The 20,396-nt window shown below is 46.8% G+C and overlaps 1 protein-coding gene across 1 annotated transcript; it reads right to left on the bottom strand.

Moving 5' to 3' along the window:
• Positions 1 to 1,042: 1,042 nt before the first annotated feature.
• Positions 1,043 to 7,311, bottom strand: AWAT2 (acyl-CoA wax alcohol acyltransferase 2; the record flags this gene model as incomplete). Its single annotated transcript, XM_082715878.1, has 7 exons — positions 1,043 to 1,197; positions 1,427 to 1,626; positions 2,157 to 2,331; positions 2,567 to 2,771; positions 3,023 to 3,093; positions 3,712 to 3,822; positions 7,227 to 7,311. The coding sequence occupies 7 exons, from the start codon at positions 7,309 to 7,311 to the stop codon at positions 1,043 to 1,045; spliced, it is 1,002 nt and encodes a 333-aa protein (XP_082572004.1).
• Positions 7,312 to 20,396: the final 13,085 nt, after the last annotated feature.

The following is a 20,396-nucleotide window of genomic DNA, read 5'->3' as shown; positions in this document are numbered from 1 at the left end:
TAGAGGTCCTGTGGGAAAGAATTGCTGTTCTGAGGGCAGAGACGCAGCATGGAGCTTCTCTCAGCCTGACAATATGGCATCTGTGACAGACATCTCAGGCCTGAGGCCCTAACAGCATGGGAAGATCCAGCCTCCAGCTCCCCATGAAGTAACCTCCCATTTGGCAGATGAGGAGACCAATGCTCGGGGATTCTCAGTAGCTCACCCAAGGTCACCCAACTGTAGAAAGGCGACTTTAACATTCAAAGGGCTGCTGACCAGAGCTTACTCTGTACACTTTCTTTCAAGCATCAAGATGCCATGAAATTGAGGGCAGAATCTGCTCAAGGATAGGAAATGGGCAGAATGAGTGGAGGAGCCTAATATGGGGTAGCTGTCCCATTTCCAGAGGTCAATCACATTCAGTATCATTGGCCTTCCCAGTAGCCTCTGAGGTAAGCAGAGGAGGGAGGGATTCTGGGTTCCATGTTACAGGTGAAGAAGCTCAGCCTCAGAGATGACAGCTTGTCCTGTGTCACATGGCTTGAAGGCAGTGGAGCCTGAATTCCCAAGCGCACAGGTTCCCAAGGCACCCAGTCCTGCAGGAGCCTCGCTGCCAGGAGATGGGGCGGCTTGAGAGCTAGAGAAAACAGCCATGAACCCAGGGACCCTCAGCCCTTAAAACAGATGAGTTGGACCACAAGCAGTATCAGAAGAAGAGCTTTTTATTCTGTCCATTGTTCTCCTCAGTACTGATGCTGAGTGGCCGTGGGTGAGGCAAACTTCGGGCTACCTCTCGGCTAGGGCTTTCCCTGCCTTTGGGGGCTACTTCCCTGGTAGCCCCGAGGTGAAAGCAGAGAAGAGCTGGAAGGAGGCAAGAGATGAAGGAAGAAAAAAAGAAGAAGAGAGAGAGATGAAGGAAGAAGCGGGGCCTAGAGAGTAGCTTCCTCATATTGCGGACTTAGCCAGATCAGGAGGAGGAGGCCCACAGGTGACTTCTGTCCTCCTGTTCCACAGATTCGAAACCTTCCAGCCCAGGCCAAGAAGCCGCTGGGGGTGTCTGTCAAACAATCACCAGTTCCTGGTCCTCTGAGACGCCATACTTGGTCTTATGCTGGTCAAAGAGTTGGCGTAGGGCATCGATGTAGAGTGCATGGTATCTAGCCACAGTCTCCTCGCTCGGATTCTCAATCTTGGGCAGTGGTAGCGGCTTCCCGACTGCCAGAGGAGACAGAGAAGAAGGGAAAAGCATCAGAACTGCTCACTCCTCAGAATGGGCCTCAGCCCGAGCCTCAGCCCTCAAGCCCAGGTTCTCCCCGCCCTTCCCCCCACCATACCCCTCATTCCAGTCTACCTCCCTGCCTCTGGACACAGCCAGAGCTAAGGTGAAGCCCCAGAAGTGGATCCAATATCCTAGACATGGCTGCCAGTGGGCGGGCTCACTCACCAACGGTAGTCACAGGCCGGGCGAAGGGCAGTAAGCCCCAGGAATTCTCCGTGAGGCCGCGCCCATAGAAAGCACAAGGGTAGATGTGTATCATACGCTGAACCCACTTCTGGAAGCGATTCACCAAGCCCCCAGGGGTGAAAATGTGCTGATTGTAGAGGTCTGTCTCCCCAAAGGCATAGGCAGGGATTAGAGGAACTCTGCGGAGGAAAGGCATATCCTTCGATGGCCAGATGCACTGACTACTTGCGGTCCCTGGGTCTGCCTCTAGACTTCTTGGCCCGTGACTTAGGGGGGCCGAGGTCCAGACTAAGTGCGAGGGCCCCGCTCTCTACCCTAAGCTTCATGTGGAGGCAAAATAGCAGCAAGCTCAAGGAAGCAGGTCCCAGACCCTCCTGTGAAGCTACAGGTCTGAAACACTGGAAGAGAAGACCCAAGGGCCATTTCATTTGGCTTTCTTCCCTCTAACCCACACAGCAGTTTGGGGTCTCTCTGACATGAGCTTGTGGCCAGTGGCCTTTTATAGAGGGACCGGCCCAGATGAGACCCTAGTGTGAGGGAGAAGAGCCGAGGGCTGGCCCTCCAGCTTTTCCTCATAAGCAGAAATGCCTCGAGGACCCAGCCCAGACTCTACTCCCACATAGAGGCTGCTTTCTACCTCCGTTTTTAAGTATCACTTCCTCAAAAATCCCTTACTCCTTCCATGCTGGGCTTTCAGAGCTGTCCTTACCCATGCTGAAGGGCCACACGTACAAAGCCAGTCCGTTTCTTCAAGAACAGGGTAGTAGAACCTGGCAGGCTATAGCTGCACTCTGCCAGGCCACCAACCACCACAATCAGCATGTTGCCTTTGCCTTTGTGTGTGAGCAGAAAGTCCATGGATGCTTGACTCACTGAGCAGGCCCCTGGAGGGGAGGGGCAGAAAACACTGAAAGCTCATTGGCCACTTCCCCAAACTCCTAACTTTCCTCCCTACCTCTTCAAAGGAGGGAAGAGCCTCGTGTCAGGCAGGTGAGCCTAAGGTAGCTTTCTAAGACTGGAGAGGATCACCGAGTAGGCCTTGCCTCTCTCCCATTCCCCAACACTTCTCCCTGGGGGAGCCATGTTTCCTTTGGCTTTACATCTTAGGAGCCAACTCACCTGAAGACATGACATACTCTCTGAGAAACGGCACCCAGAAAAAGGCTCCCAGGGTGAGAATATGAGGAGTGATACCGGGAAAGATCTTGGAGAAGCCTGAGGTATCTGTGGCAAAGTGGCCAAAGCATGAGTGGGACAAGAGCCCATGAGGGTGGCACACAAGGATGTAGTTGTGGTTGGGGGAGATATCATGAGTCTTCAAAAGCTGTGGAGGAGAAGAGAGTCAGGAGGGGAATGGCCAAGAAAGGGTACTCCTCTTCCAGACAGAGCTCAGGCAGGGAAATTGTGGCCATGTCCAGCCAGGCAGGTGGGTAACACACAGTGATGGGGGGCATCATTCACATGGGGCTCAATGGGAATGATGCCCCCAACCTCCACCCTGGCCCAACTGCTGGCCCGGAGTTGGGGCTGGGCCTGGGACACAAGTTGGGGGTGGGAGGACCTGGGGCTATTCACCTTGAGGGGGAAGTAATCACAGTACTGTTTCCATATGCACCATCTCCTCACACAGTCAATCCGGCGGCCCCCTGAAAACAGAGCTAAAGTAGCCACATCTTTGTTGTTTGGTTTTTTTTTTTTTTAAGATTTTATTTATTTATTTATTTATTTGACAGAGAGACACAGCAAGATGGGGAACACAAGCAGGGGGAGTGAGAGAGGGAGAAGCAGGCTTCCCAGCGAGCCACGAGCCCGATGCAGGGCTCGATCCCAGGACCCTGGGATCATGACCTGAGCTGAAGGCAGACGCTTAACAACTGAGCCACCCAGGTGCCCCAGTAGCCACGTTTTGTCCACCCCCATTGTCTCCTCCAGAGCCCCTTTGCGCCAGCTGCAGGGTATCCCCTCATCCCCTACTGTCACCTGGCCTTGTAAGCAACAACGGAGGCGAATCATGTCACATCAGGGCCGATTTAGGACAGGCCCAGCTTGCTGCTTTACCCACTGCTTTTCCCCGAACCCACTCCGGGTCTGTTCTAGGCCTTTCCAGCATTTTGAAAAGGCTTCTTCCCTCAGCTTCTCTAACCCAGGGAGCAGAAACAAGCTAAAGGGCCACCTGGGAGTTGAACAGAGCCTCTCAGGACTATGAGAAGAAGAGAGAAGAGAGCGTGTGGCCAGTGGCAACACAGCCCCAGAGGGACCCTTACCTCGCTGGGGTGTCTTCCAGTCGAAAGCCAGCCAGCTGAGAAGGAGCACAGTGACGGGCCAGTATGACGTGAACAGCACCAGGTAGATGTTGACAGAGATTACGGTGAAGACTGTAAGAAGCCCAGCCCAGAGTTAAAGAATTGTAAAGAGTCCTCCCCACTTGCCCTCCCTCCGGGGGCTCTCCACCCCAAAGTTACACACACTCACCCACACTCACCAAATACTCTTGCTTCCTCACCCTAGCACGGGGTCTGCATGCCCATGTCCCCAGCCCTCCCTCTCCTGTCGGTCCTAGGGACCCCTGTTTTGGATCTGGAAGGCAAGGTGCTTTCCTCTCCAGCTGTTTCCCATGCGGTAAGCCATCTGCTTCCCAGGACGTGCCCTGGCCCTGCTCTGAGCTGTGTTCAACAGCGGGGAGCCACCGATGGGCCACTCTGATCTAAGATCTAACCCTCGGAGGCTGGGAGTCCAGGAAAGACAGAGTCAGGAACGGTTTTCCCCCATGCTCACATTTTCCTCTCCAGATCTTCTCTGTGAGGCGTCAGTGAAGGGAATACCAGAGAAAGAGAAGACCCAACTTCAGCCAGGCTGGGAGCACACCAGTTGGCAAATGAGAAACAAAAGACAACACGAGCTGGGACCCAATAAGGACCTGGGCTGTGTCAGGCTCCAGTGAGACAGGAGCACTGTAGGGTAGAGTAGTTAGGATGGACTTCATGGAGACGAGTCCTAGGGAGCCACACTCAGAAATATGAACAGACTCCATTTTTAAAACAGCTGTGACTAAGACAGCTAGCTGTGAGAGAAAGCGGGTAAAACCGAAGGCTAGAAAACAGAACACACTTCTAACTGAGCGTGGCAGACTGAACATAAGCTGTTTTTTTCTTTTTTCTACCTTGACTCCTTGCCAAGGCCTCATGAAAATTATCCTAAGAGTTTGTTGTTGTTGTTTTGAGATTTATTTATTTGACAGAGAGAGACAGCAAGAGAGGGAACACAAGCAGGGTGAGCGGGAGAGGGAGAACCAGGCTCTCCGCCGAGCAGGGAGCCTGACACGAGGCTCGATCCCAGGACACCGGGACCATGACCCAAGCCAAAGGCAGACCCCCAACCAACTGAGCCACCCAGGCACCCCCCCCCAAGAATGTTTTTAAAAGATAGAACTCTGCAGTGAAAAAAAGAATTTGACGGAGACAAACAACAGTGGACGGGAGATGCCTGCAGGATATTCGCACGCTGGAAAGTAGATGAAGGAGGCAGTAACTGACTTCAGACAAAGAAAATTGAAAACTGGTCACCCACCTGGGAAATGGCTATAGGACCAAGCCTGTTTGTGCTGGACAATCTGGGAAACACTCAGAATCTAGAGCCAGCAGGTGTCACACAAAAGCAGTGTGAGGCACGGGCCTTGACTGAGAGTCTACTGAAGAGGTAGTTAGAGCTCCAGGTCCCCTTCCCTCCCCTATACAGTTGGACAATGGGAAGGACTACTCTCCACAAATGGAACCAAAGAGACTTTAGACTCAGACACTTGCACTCAACACAGACAGCTAAGATGAACTCGGTATGCAGCCAAATTATTAATCAAGCATAAAAGTAGAATCAAGACAATCTCAGACATAGTCTGAGATGGTTCGTCTCCCATTTCTCTTTCTCAGGAAACTACTGGAGGATCGGCTCCTTGAAGATAAGAGAGTCAGCCAAGACAGACTCCAGTCTCCCCTTTCCTCCCCTCCTGTGTGCATTCCTCTTCCTAGACGGATACAGACAACAGCCTCTTCCCAGAACCAGTGCGCTGTATAGTGAGCTCTTGAAAACACAAAACCAACATTGTTGCCCTGTGCCAAACCCTATCATGGCTCCCCATGGCCCTCAGGAGAAAGCCCAAACTCTTTTCCTTAGTTGGCACAATCATCCCCTGTCTGCTTCTCCAGAGTCCTCTTTTCTATCCCATTCATTTATTTGATACACATCAGGAGTCAGTTCTGGGCCTCTTGCTCCTCACCCCACTTCACCACCCACAGCTCCTTGGACGCTTTACACTCTCCCCATCCTAGCCTTGCCTCGGGTTACCCACGCGCTGCCCCGAACACTCGTCCTTCCCCGACTTCCTGCATGCCCTTCAAGAGTCAACTCATTCAGGAGAAAAATGGGCAAAGGTCGTGAACAGGCAGTGAACAGAAACTTAAAATGAGACAGTTAGGGATTAGAGCACCCTCTGGCTTAGTATGTGCTCCGGGGACATGCCCAGACCCAGCTGCAAGGATCAGCAGTGAACGAGCTGATGCAAGAGGTAGGGAAGAGATCTCACTGACTGGAATCAGATCCTTGTGGGCTCAACTCCCAGGACAGCCCCTTGGCTTCCTCAGCTCTGTGATCTTGGACAGACCACTTAATGCCTCGTGCCCCTTAGCACCCTCATCCGTACAAATGGAGCTTATTAGCCACGTAAGGGGCTTAGAACAGTGCCTGACATGAAAACAGGGTGCAATTAATGTTAGCTAATATTATTCACACTTATTATGTGTGTGTAGCTATTAGTATATATTATTATGCATAATGATAGCTTCTACCTCATAAGGCTGGCAGGAGGCTACAAGGAAATAATAGATGTGAAAATATCTGGTACGAAGTCGCGAATACATATGAATTCCTTTCTGCTGGGCTCTTCCAGCTCTGACTGCTAATCATTCCTAGAATAACACCACTCTTTCAGCACAGAGGGGTCCTGGTGTCCACTCCAGGCAGTCCTCCGAGCTTCCCATTCCCTGTCCTCTAGCCCACTCTCCCGGATGACTAGCAAGTCCTGGATTCCCAAGGCCAACTTGAGTTCTTCTTTCCCAGTTATCCTACAAGATCATTGGTTCACACCCTTGCCTCCTGCTTATCCTCACCTAGACCACCTGACAAATGAGAATTTTTTTCCAGCTTCCCCCCACCCACTCAAACACACACACACACACACACACACACACACACACACACAGGGCTGTTTTTCTCTAAAATCCAGGACACAATGGCCAGTGTATATGTAGTTTCCACAAAGCAATTGTAGTGTAAATAGTAGGGGGAAATGGCTGGATAGATGGATGAACTGTTCCAGGCAATGGGCTTTCAGAGCCTCCGTCCACCACCGGGCAGCTGCTCAAGTGCATGAGGTTGTAGCTAAGTCCTTTTCCTTGAGGAACCTCGATGGCACTGCTCCCCATCTTCCCCACACATGCCCTGCGTGCCCCAGTGTAGACCCAGGAGGGTTCACCATACACATTGGCATCAAGGCTCGTTTGCACACACACACACACGCACATGCACACACCCACACATACCCTCATGTACGCCATATTCCATGAGTACTGTGCCCCGGCAAGTCAGGCAAGACGCCGAGGTGATTAGTCACCCGGATTTGTCTGGGACAACCCAGGTTTTGGCATTCAAAACCGCGCTCAACCCTAAAACTTCTCAGTCCTGGGAAGACCACACCAGGTGATCACCCTACGGAAAGCTGAAGACTCACCGATGACAAAGACACTCAAGACCCACTGGAAAACAGCAAAAACCTCCAGGGCAGTCTTAAGGTCCTTTTTGGAGGGCAAGAGCATCGTGTTCAGGGTTTCAGAGGCTCCAGGTAAGTGCTACTCCTTTGGCTTCCCAGCCCCTGTTGTTCAGGAGCCTTTGAGGTTTCCTCTTTTCATGCTTTGTGCGCCAGCCCCTCACTAGTCTCCACCCCCCCACTCCCACCCCTACACATGATAGCAGGGACACACGTCACCTCTGCTTGCCCAGGTCCTTCCAGCTGTCTACCCACGGGCACTTTCACCCATTTGGGCACAGCCTTGGCTGAGATTGTGACACACACTGGCTCACCTGCACAGAAAAAGCTCTGGTGTGGGAAGTGAGTGGGAGGGGCTTGTGGTGGACCAGGGTCCTCCAGAGCCCAGGTGGATGCGGAGAGAGGCAGGCAGCCAGGAACCAGTGGTCTGCATTTCTATTTATGAGGCCCAGCTGTGCGTGTGGTCTCTCAAAGACAATGCAAATGCAAGAGAACAAGAGACGAGGCCAGAGGCCATGCCTAGAAACACCTTCAGTCATTTGGTCAGTACCGGAGAACTCATTACTCCCCGTGAACAGACATCAGATACAGGTCTACGAGCACTGGGTAGGTGCTGAATAAATTTTTGTGTGGAATGAGTAAATAAATGTGAGCACCTATCAAATTATTCTGTGTACATGGAATTCCAGAAGAGGCAAAAAATAATCTATGGTGAAAAACTTCAGAGTAGTGGTTGCCCTGCTAGCAAAATGACTAGGAAGGGGCATGATGGAAATTTTGGGGCTGATGATGATGTTCTCCATCTTGACAGAGCTTTGAGTTACACAGGTCAAAAACTCATTTGTCAAAGCTCAGTAAGTGTATGCTTAAGATGTGTGCAATTCTTTACATGTTCATTTTACCTAAAAAGCAAACAAATATTGAATTCTCCTTAATGCTGAAGTATTTAGGGGAAAAGAATGCCAATGGCTAAAATTTACCCTGAGACGCATATAAGATGTATTGATGGATGGACAGAGAAATATGTGGATAAATAGATGTACAATCAATCAAATGTAGTAAAACATTATTTGTACAGTCTATGTGGTGGCTGTTCACTGTGCAATTCTTTCAACTATTCTGTAGGCTTGAAATATTTTTATAATTGAATTTTGCTAAAAAAGTTCCTCAAGTCAATATTAAAATTTAATTTAGGGGCACCTGGGTGGCTCAGTGAGTTAAGCCTCTGCCTTCGACTCAGGTCATGATCTCAGGGTCCTGGGATCAAGCCCCACATCTGGCTCTCTGCTCAGCAGGGGACCTGCTCCCCCCCCACACCCATCTCTCTGCCTACTTGTGATCTCTGTCAAATAAATAAATTAAATCTTTTCTTAAAAACTTAATTTAAGGGACACCTCGGAGGCTCAGTCGGTTAGGCATCTGCCTTTGGCTTAGGTCATGATCCCAGGGTCCTTGAATCAAGCCCTGCATCGGGTTCCTCACTCAGCAGGGAGTCTGCTTCTCCCTCTCTCTCTGCCTGCTGCTCCCCCTGCTTGTGCTCGCTCTCTTGCTCTCTCTCCCTGACAAACAAATAAGCAAAAAGCCCTTAATTTTAAAAATGTGATTTGTCTATGCCTGTGCATGTGTACATGTGGCCTTTGTATGTGTGTGTGTGTATATATATATATATATATATATATATATATTCAAAGGGAAAAATGTCTAGCTATCAACTTACAATTATATATCCACACCAGTAGGTGGCATCTCCAAGCATGTGTCCGTGTGCTCTAGAGAGGTATGAGTATGAATGCATCTAAGTCCAGCCGGTGTGTGCTGTGAGCCAAGTGGATGAAATTGTGTAAGACTGGAAGGGTTTCCTGATGCAACATACAATTACTGAAGGCATAGTATATGCCAGGGACTGTTCTAGGCAGCTGATCAGTGAGCAAAATATATTTTTTTAAATCATGCTTTGGTAAAGTTTATGTTCCAGTGGGCAAAGACAGATGATAGAAATCAATTAATTAACTAATTACATCATGTGTTATGAGGTGGTAAGTGCTATGAGAAAAGGAAAAGAGTTTGAGCAAAATGGGAAGGGTCTGGAGTGCCGGTGTGGGTGGAGGAGGAATTAGGCAGGAATCGCAGGCCCCCCAGTTTTAAAAGGGAACGCCACACATGGAAAAGGTGGCATTTGGGCAAGGGCTTGAAAGAGGTGAGGAAGTGAGTCATTTGGATGTCTGAACTGAGAATGTTCCAGATAGAGGGCACAGTCAGTACACACACCCTCAGGTGGGGTGTGTCTTACGGGTTTTGAGGAACAGAAGATTCCAGCTGGGTGAGGAGAGAAGAGGAGGAAGGAGAGGCCAGAGAGCTTGCTAGGGCCAGATGGTTTGCAGCATTGACCTTTTACTCTAATTGAAATGGGGGAGCCCATGTGAGGTTTTGAGTGACAGATTCAAAAAAGAAGGAAGGAAGGAAGAAAGGAAGATAGAAAGAAAGAAAGAAGAAAAGGAAAGGAAAGAAAAGAAACAGGATTTCCTTATGGTTTTAAAAGGCCAGTGAAGAAGGAGGAGACTTTTGAGGGACTAGGACAGTCATCCATGGGTCAGATGATGGTGGCTCAGGCCAGATCGATGGCAATCAGGATGGTGAGAAGTGGCTGGATTCTGGGTGTTTCTTCTGAAGCAGAGGCTCAGGTGCCTCTCCAGGGGAGTCCCATTGGTCAGCACCCACCATGGGTCTCACATGGGCCTCGGTAACTTCCTTGCATCCAGCCTAGTCCCATCCAGTTTTTCAGGAAATACATGGAGGGTGTTAGGGGGCAGCTCCCCTGCTTAGTGGGAATATTGGTTCTACAAAGAGGCTAGTGGGAATCGAGGCTGCCAAAGGTAGCAGAGACAATCTCGGAAAGAGTCTGGACACGGGGACGAGGAGTTTGGTCTTAATCTTGTGGACACTGAGGAGGCACAATTAGCTTCTGAGCAGGGATGGTGACTCGTGCCAAATGCCACATGAGGACAACTGTAGGGTACAGGGTGACTATCAAGTCCCAGGGTCCAGGATGTTCCCGTGACTGACACATAGGCCCACCTGTTTCTCTTCGCCAACGCAGACTTGCAGTCCCAGCTCTGCCTCCACAGAGAGTAAGTTGATTGGCTCCTTGGGACTTTCCCCAGGCCAGAAAGGCCTACTGGCCCAAATTTCCATCTTCAGTAAACTGACTTTACTGTTTCAGATAGAAGTAGCCTATTCTTTATTTAGGTTCCTGTTAGGGAGACCTTCTGAGACTATCCCCTCCTAGGGAACAAAGCTCCATGAACATTAAACACAGGTGAGAGGCAAGGGACAGAGAAGGCCTGACAGATGAGAAATCATCCAGCTGGAGCATTTGGTGTGGAGGTGAGGATAAAGAGGAGCTACAGGGTATGGTCAAGGTTCTGACTCCTTCCCTGAGTGGATCGTGGGGATGGGGAATATAGGAGAAAGAGCAACTTCTTGCTGGGTGGGTGGAAGCTTAGAAGCTTAGTTCGGGCCACCATTTGGGAGAGGGTATCTGTGAGACCAGCAGTCCCTAAGGTGGCTAGCAAGGCTAGTTGCTGGTTTCTAAGATGTGTCCTCCTGACCCTGGGCTTTTGGAGACATGCTTCAGGGGCAAATACAGCAGGGATGGAGCAGAGGACTTGACTTGCCAGACCCGACTGGAAACAGCACATCAGCTCTGTTTTCATCTGCTTTCAGTTGGAATTCCACAAAAGACAGTATTTGCCCAAAAAGCCGCTGGGGCAGGGGAAGGTTCTGCATGACTCTTAAGGAGTTAGCAGGAAAGGATCTGCACTTCCCTGCCAAGAAGAAACTGCCTCTGCCTGGCTGGGATGGGCTGCGGGCCAACCGTATTGGGCCCAGGGACATGTCTGGGGGCCAGTGCTATGGTAGCAAGTGGAGACTGTGGCCTGCTTGAAAAGAGGAAGAGCTGCCTGCTGGAGAGGAAGAATGTGAGGACGGGGGGAAGTGGCAGGGAGTCGGGATTGGGGGAGGCTTGTGGGCTACCCCCTCTACTGAGCCACCCCTGAGAAAGTCATCTTTCACATCAAGCCTGGCCCTAAGGACTTGTTTTATTGTTGTTGTTGGTTTTTTAAGATTTGATTTATTTATTTATTTATTTATTTATTTGAGAGAGAGAGCATGAGAGGGAGAAGGTCAGAGAGAGATGCAGACTCCCTGCGGAGCAAGGAGTCCAAAGCAGGACTCAATTCCAGGACTCTGGGATCATGACCTGAGCCAAAGGCAGTCACTTTACCAACTGAGCCACCCGGTCGCCCCCTGAGGACTTGTTTTGTTATCCCTGTGCCTCTTCATGCATCTGTCCACCAACGCTGGCTCCTCACCCTCCCAACCTGGTCTGAGAGCTCTTGGAGGGGTTGGGGGGGTAGTGGCAGAAACCAGATGGTACTCTGTTTTCATATGGCTAGCTCCTGACACACACAGTAGGCATACTCTGACATTTGTTATCAAAATGCCCAAGCGGGTGGAAGCTCAGCCTGGATAAATCTTTGGGGCTTGATATCCTCAAAGGTAAATGTGAGAATGTGAGAATCCAGACAAGTGATAGATGGACAATTTTTTCATGAATGGTGAAATGGTGTCCATAGGTAGGTTGCTGCTGTCACAATGATTGAGAGAAGTGGAGAGAGGAGGGCAAGGCACTGAGGAGAGCCCAGAATTCAGCTGGGCCTGCCCTCAGAGGACCTTCTCTCCAAGCAGTGCTACCTTGGAGATAGGGTGTCAGAAACCCAAGAGCAGACTCAATGACAGTGCCAACATTTGGAATATTCTAGAAACTCTCCTTCTCCGTGGGCACACAGAAGGCCATGTCCCAGCTGACATATCTGGTTGTGTCCCACCATCCTAACACCAAAGAGGGAAACAACCCAGACTGTTTGAGAGCTTCCAGTCCTCAGTCCTATCCCCCTCGATTATGCCCCCACCCCATCCTCTCAAAATCCCTGGAGATCCTGAGACTCAGAGATTATCAGAGCTGGAAGGGCTCTCTGAGGCTCCTAATTCTCACCCAAGGAGGGCTCCCCACAGCCTTCACTGAGTTCCCTGCCAATGAAATCCTTCTTCCTGCTCTCAGAACCTGGCCCAACTCCCCACTGGTCCTATTCTAGGCCTCTGGAAACACAAAAAATAGTCCTTCCCTTACATAGCAGTTCTCACTTCAGCCAGGAAGGGTTACCAGATAAAATGCAGGAGGCCAAATCTCATATGGGACATACTTCTACTACAACACTATTCATTGTTTATCTGAAGTCAGATTTAATTGAGTCACGTACCTTTATTTGCTAATTTTGGCAGCCCAGTAACCCAGGATCACATGGTTAGCAGTTGGCATACTGTGACAGTCATAGCCAGACCATGTCCACCACATCCACAGACCAGACCCAGCTCATTGGTCCAGAAGGTCTGTGTGTAACCTTTGCTTTCCCAGCTGCCCCGGAAATCAGGTTAGCTCCCCATCCCTTGCACTGAACGGTTTAGTTAAGCTCTCTCAAAGGTGTTGCTGCTATGCTAGGGGATTTTTCCTACATATCTCACACTCACCCCATCCCAACCATCTCTTCTGCTTGCTGGACAAGGCTTTTAGGCACTCTGGCTTACATGCCACTTTTCCCTTTCTCTCATCTGGCAAACTAAGAATGATCAGGAGATAAGAGGCCTGACCAAGAAACCGGAACATGAGGCTCATGAAGGAGGACAGGCAAGGCCAAGACTCATGCAGCTGGAAGGTTCCAGAGCCACTCTTTAATGCCTTAGCGGGTTGCACAATGGATACCATTCCTATTTCCAAATAGCTCCAGCCTTTGTGAGCCCACACAGCCATTTCTCCCAGACGACTCACCCCTACCTACAGTAATGAGTTTCAAACTCTCCCATGTGTATTCATGCAATCCCTTAGCAGATGTGGAAGGGAGACAGGAGAAGCTACTCCTAGTAAATAAACCATCAATGAGGAGGAACAAAGGAAGAAGCAGGACAAGAACCCTAGTGACGGTGAACCTCTGTCCAAAAGCTCAGCTTCAATTTTGCATGTCATTGTGTAGTTACTTATTTTCATGTCTGTCTTTCCCTACTCAACCACAAGCTCCTTGAGGTTAGGGATCTTAGTCTATTTTGTTCACTGTTATATCCATAGTGAACAATGCCTGGCATATAGTAGGATGGATGAACGGCAAGCGAAACGAATGAATAGGATAGCAAAGCAGGTAAAGGGTAAGAACAGGGTCAGAAACAAAAGGGTCAGTACAGAAATCAAGCATGAACACAACAGGAAACTCAATGTGACCTTTGATCCTTAAGGGCTAGGTGGGAGGATGAAGAAAGAGCAAATCCTTGATGATGAGTTAAAAAAAAACCTCAATGACAACTTCCCTGTTGTCTAATCTCACAAAACCCCTTACACATTCCAACACCTACAGCCCAGTGAAGTAATCCTTCATCAGCAAGTGTTTGAGACAAAGTAATTCTCCAGATTTTCAGGAATTGTGAGCCCTGGACAGGATGAAATAATTTCTTTTTTTTTAAGACCTTATTTATTTATTTGCCAGAGAGAGAGAGAAAGAGCATGAGCAGGGAGGAAGGGTAGAGGCAGAGGGAGAAGCAGGCTTCCCACTGAGCGGGGAGCCCAATGCAACCTCGATCCCAGGACCCCAGGATCATGATCTGAGTCAAAAGCAGTCATTTAACCGACTGAGCCACCCAGGCGTCCCAAGATGAAGTAATTTCTTTACATCCTCTCTCTTTACACTGAAATATCATTGTAACAACTTAAATATAATGGCTTGTTTATGAGAATTTCTCAATAGCTCTTGAGCTCACTGGAAAGCTCCTTCTGATGTGAGCTGGGAACCCAGTCCAGACAGACGCTAAGGGACCATTAAACTCCAAACTAATGGAGAAGCTGATTACTATGAAAACTACCATGTCTGGTGGCCTCTAGAGGGGAGGAGAAATGGGGGTGGTGAGGTGGAAAGGGGAAGATGTAAGAGAGTGGAGTGGGGAGCAGAAGCTGGGAGGGAGGCACTAAGGTACTGTAGAGGGAAGAAACTGCCGTTTATTCTTATCTTTCTTGGTGCCAGGCACTGAGCTGGGTCTTTCACATACATTTCATCATAACAAGCCACCTGCAAGATAGACATTAATTCTCTTGCCCCTCCCACCTTACTAACTGGCAAAGCATATGCTATTCATCGACAAGACGGCCCATCACCATTCCCAGAGCTTATTATTGGAAAAGGTAACCTTGAACTCCCTGCCTTCTCAAATGTGAAAACTGACATTCAGAGAGAGCTGCCTGAAAAGCGGCAGTCCATCCATTGCTGGAGATGTGTGGCATGTGCCCTGGAAGTTGAATCATAATCTCCAGCTGAGAGGTTGTGTGTTGTGGGAAGGTGGGGGAGGGTGTTATGGGGCAGAGCTAGAGAGTGCAGAGCTGGAAAAGGCACATTCAAATTACAATAGCTATGGTTTCCTTACACAAACTACAGACAAGAAAGCTCAACATTTGCAAAGCTGGTTTTTCTTCAGTTCCAGCCACAAAAACAAACCCCTGCAATGGGGCTTGACATTCAAAGGGACCTGTTATCCCCTCTGCAGAATCTGAAAAAGCAATCTTGATTGCAGCAAATAAGCACACTCTGTGTGACCATTACTATCATGCTATCAGAGTCTAAAAGATGTCTCTTTCAGGATCAGCATAATGGTTTTCTAAAATTATCATTGCTTTGGGGGCACCTGGGTGGCTCAGTGGGTTAAGCCTCTGCCTGCAGCTCAGGTCATGATCTCAGGGTCCTGGGATCGAGTCCCACATCGGGCTCTCCACTCGACAGGGAGCGTGCTTCCTCCTCTCTCTCTCTCTCTGCTTGCCTCTCTGCCTACTTGTGATCTCTCTCTGTCAAATAAATAAAATCTCTAAAAAAATTATCATTGTTTTGATGTGTTTTAAGTCACAGTATTTAATTTCTTTGAATCATGAAAATGACAGTATAGGAGAGTGTGAAGTATTTCTGTTCATTTAAAATAAAAAGGGGGAAGATGGAATAGATATATTTTGCCTATTCCTCTTGCTACAACTAAAAACCCTGGGCATTCTGTACAAAACAAACATAAGAAGACTCTGGAAGGTGGAGAAAAGAAGGCAGACCCCTTAGGTTCTCAGCATGGGAGGAATTACATGGATTTTCTTTTTACCTCCTAGATCCCAGAATTGGCAATGAAGAAGCTAACAACCCAGGTTTGCAGAGACAGCCCCCCCCAAAAGAAAGCCTCAGTCAAAGTCTGTTCTCTCTAGCAGAATAAGGAACACATCAACCTAGCAATACACAAATTGTTTAGACAAGAATCACTCTACTCCAACCAAAACCAGAGAACAAACTGTGGCCCTCTCCCCAGCCCCAGTAGCAAAGACTAATGGAGCTTAGACTTCCACACTCATGAGGTTGTACTGACAGGCTCCAAAAACCCCAATCCTATCCCTTGCTGGCATGGTATCAGAGAAGGCCAAGTACAGAGCAAGGACTTTCATTGCCACTGGCAAGTAACAAGACCTACCTACATACATTAGTAGAAACAATGTGGAGAGCCTAGAATTCCACCCCCACTTGGCAGGAATGAAGTAGTTCACTTCCCCTGAGCTACTAGGTCAGAGAAGACCTAGTAGAGAGTTAGGACTTTTACCACTGCCCAAAGATAAAGTGGGTCAGATGATGTAATGACAAAGGAAGCAGTAATTCAGCACTCCAACCCTTCCCAGTCAGAAAACCATCAGTGGAGGCTTCCTGTGAAGCAGAGACTCTCAGACCCATCCAGCTGTAATGAAGGGCTTCCCTTTGGATCAGTGGAGGCCAAGCGAGGTACCTGGACTTCTATTTCTATTTGCAGTGATGATACAACACTCCTCCTTCCAAATGGCGGCAGTGTCAGAGGAGAGCAGCCAAAATAGATGCTGTAAATGCGTTTCAGATTAACATGACATATACCCAAAATATGCAGGTTTCCATCAAATAATACTTAGAAAACAGAAAGATCTCAAACTGAATTAAAAAAAAAAAAGACAATAGACAGATGGCCAAACTGATATGACAGAGCGAGTAGAATTATCTGACAAAGACTTGTAAAGGGTGGGGGGGTCGCCTGGGTTAACTGTCTAGGATCAAGCCCCACATCTGGTTCCCTTCTCCTCAGGGAGACTGCTTCTCCCTCTCCCCCTGCCTTCTGCTCCCCCTGCTTGTGCTCTCTCACAATCTCTATCAAATAAATAAGTAAAATCTTTAAAATTTTTTAAATTAAGGGGGACCTTAATCTTAAGGGTCCTTGATCTCAGGACCCTGAGATCATGACCTGAGCTGAAATCTGGAGTTGGATGTTCATCTGACTGAACCACCCCTTGCCCTAGCACAGAGGAATTTTTAAGGAAGCAAAACTATCTTGTGTGATAATGTAATGGTGGATACATGTCAATATATTTGTTTCCAAAGCCATAGAATGTACAACACCAAGAAAAAACTCTAAAGGAAGCTGTGAGGGGCACTGGCTGGCTCAGTCAGTAGTGCATGACACTCTTGATCATATTGTGGGTAGAGATTAAGCTACCCATATCGGGGTAGAGATTACTTAAAAATAGAGTAAGCTGTGAACCTCGGGTAATAATAATGTGTCAGTGTAGGTTAATTGATTGTAACAAATGTGCCACTCTGGTATAGCATGGGGAATATAGTCAGTGATATTGTAAAAACTATGTATTGTGACAAATGGTAACAAGATTTATCATGGTGATCATTTTGTAATGTATATAAATATCAAATCACTATGTTGCATACTTGAATCCAATATAATATGTCAATTATATTTCAATAAAATTTTTAATTAAAAATTGAAAAAAAAATATGGGCACCTGAGTTGTTCAGTTGGTTAGGCTCTTGATTTTGGCTCAGGTCATGATCTCAGGGTCTTTAGATTGAGCACCCATGTCAGGCTCCACACTCAGCAGGGAATCTGCTTGAGGATTCTCTCTCTCTCTCCCTCCACTCCTCCCTCTCTCTCCCTTTCTCTCTCTCTCTCAAATACATAAATCTCTTTTAAAAATTAAAAATTAAAATTAAAAATTATACCACAAATGTGCCACTTTGGTGTAGGATGTTGATAGTGGAGGAAGCTGCACCTGTGTGGAAGCAAGGAATATATGGGAACTCTGTCTACTTTCTGCTCAATTTTGCTGCCCTAAAAACTAAAGTCTATTTAAAAAAATGTTTTTAGGGGTGCCTGAGTGACTCAGTTGGTTAAGTGTTTGACTCTTGATTTTGGCTCCGTTCATGATTTCAGGGTTGTGAGATCAAGCCCCATGTTGGGCTCTGTGCTGGGAGTGAAGCCTGCTTAAGATTCTCTCCCTCTCCCCCTTGCATTCCCCCCTACCCCGCTCACTCTCTTTCTAAATAAATAAATGAATGAATGAAAGGAGCATCAGGGACCTGTGGGACAATGACAAAGGATCTAAAGTCCCTGTCATAAAGAGGAGAAAGTGTGTGGCTGAAAAAGTATTCAAAGAAATTATGGCTGAAAATTTTTCAAATTTGGTAAGAGATACAAATGTAGGATTTGAGAAGCTGAGTAAAACCCAAATGAGACAAACCTGAGGAAATCCACATCAAGATACATCATAGTCAAATATCTGAAAACTAAAGACAAAGAAAAACCTTTCAAAGCAGAAAGAGAAACAACAGTTTGTCAGTAAAGAAATAACAATTCAAAAGACAAAATTTCTAATTGGATACCATGGAGGCCAACAAAAAGTGACACAACCTTTTTCAAAAGCTGAAAGAAAAGAATTGTGAACCTAGAGCCCTATCTCCAGTGAAAATATCCTTCAGGAATGAAAGGGAAATCAAGACATTCTCAGACAAAGGAAAACTAAGAGCATTTCTCACAAGGAGACCTACATGAGGGAATGGTTAACTGAAGTTTTCTAAACAGTACATATAAAAGAAGAAATCTTAGAAAATTGGGAAGTAAAAACATGATAAGCAAAACTATGGACAAATACAATAGACTTTCCTTCTCCCCTTGATTTGTCTAGCATTTGAAGGTTGAGGCCAGAATTAGAAAATTAATGTGGTTCTAAATTTACAGAGGACATCGAAGGCGATTATGTTATAAATGGGCAAGGGTAAAGGAATGCAAAAGGAGATAAGATTTCCTATCTTCATTACAACTGGTAAAATGACCACATCATAGATTTTTGGTAATACACATACACACAAATGTACCCAGAGTACCCATTTAAAAAGTTATATGGGGTGTCTGGGTGGCTCCGTCATTAAGTGTCTTCCTTTAGCTCAGGCCATGATCCCAGTGTCCTGGGATTGAGCCCCAGGAGCCTGCTTCTCTCTCTCTCCAGTGCTTGTGTTCCCTCTCTTGCTCTCTCTCTCTTTCTGTCATAAATAAATAAAAATCTTTAAAAAATAAAAAGTTATACAAAGAGTTACACTCAAACATTATAGATAAGTCAAAATTGAATTCTAAAATCTGTTCCAGTAACACAAAGGCAGGAAAAAGAAAGAAGAAATGAAAACAGGAAAAAAAAAAAAAACAGAAAAAAATGGCAGACTTAAGTCCTAACATATTAATATATACCTTAAATGTGGGGCACCTGGGTGGCTCAGTCGGTTAAGCTTTGACTCTTGATTTCAGATTAGATCGTAATCTCAGGATTGAGAGACAAGGCTCTGTGTGGGGCTCAGCACTCAGGAAGGAGTCTGCTTAGATTACCTCTCCCTCTGCCCCTCCCCTTGCTCACTTGCATGTGTGTACATGCGCTCTCTCTCTCTCTCTAAAATAAAGAAAACAAGTCTTTAAAAAAACTACCTTAAATGTAACTGACCTATATACACCAATTGAGAGATGGAGATCGGCAGAGTGGATTAAAAAGCATGACCCAACTACATGCTATGTACAAAAAACTCACTTGAAGTATAATAATAATTGGGAGGTTGAGAATAAAAGGCTAGAAAAATATATATCATGCAAACAGTAATAAAGAAAAAGTAGTGGTTATATTAATACCAAATAAAATAGACATGAGAGCAGAGAAGAGGGCCAAAGACAGGGGAATTACATAATGATTAAAGGAGAGAATCCATCAAAAAGACAGAGAAATCCTAAGTATGCAGAATTTGCAACAGAGGTGCAAAATATGTGAAGCAAAACCTGGTAGGGCTGAAAAGAGAAATAGAAAAAGCCACAATTACTGTTGGAGACTTCCTACATTCCTCTCTCAATGGTAATAGAGTTAGACGGAAAGTCAGGAAGTATATAGAAATCAACAACACTATCAACCAATGTGATCTGAAGAACATTTATAGAACATGTCACCCAACCATAGCAGGATAGTCGTTCTTTTCCAGTACACATGGAACATATGTCAAGAGAAAACATATTCTGGGCCAGAAACAAACCCCAGAAAAAAAAAATTTTTAAGTAATCTCTATGCCCAACATGGGGCTTGAACTCATGACCCCAAGATCAAGAGTCACATACTCCACCCACTGAGCCAGTCAGGCGCCCCCAAACCCCTACAAATTTAAATGAACTGTGTTTAAATATGTATGTTCTCCAACTGCAAAGGAATCAAAGTTGAAATCAAAACCAGAAAGATAACAGGAAAATCTGCAAACACTTGGAAATGAATAATTCCCTCCTAAATAACCCATGGGCCAAAGAGTCTCAAGGGAATCCAAAAAAATACATTGAACAAATGAGAATAGAAATACAATATACCAAAACTTGTGGTTTTTGACAAAGGTGAAAAACCAATTCAATGGAAGAAGTATAGCCTTTCCAACAAATGATGCTGGAGTAATGGAACAGGCAAAAGAATAAACTAAGACCTAAGCTTCAAACTTTACACAAAATAGATCACAGATGTAACTTACAACCTAAGGCTATAAATCTTTGAGTAAAAGACATGACAAAATCTTTGGGATCTAGAGTTAGCTAAACAGTTCGTGACACCAAAATCATGACCCAGAGGAAGAAAAAATAATAAATTGCACTCCATCAGAATTTAAAACGTTTGCTCTGAGAAACACCAGCTGAAAA

The sequence above is a fragment of the Mustela nivalis genome, assembly GCF_964662115.1.
Source record: "Mustela nivalis genome assembly, chromosome: X".
Classification (NCBI taxonomy): Eukaryota; Metazoa; Chordata; class Mammalia; order Carnivora; family Mustelidae; genus Mustela; species Mustela nivalis.
This window is presented reverse-complemented; position numbering and strand designations above follow the sequence as displayed.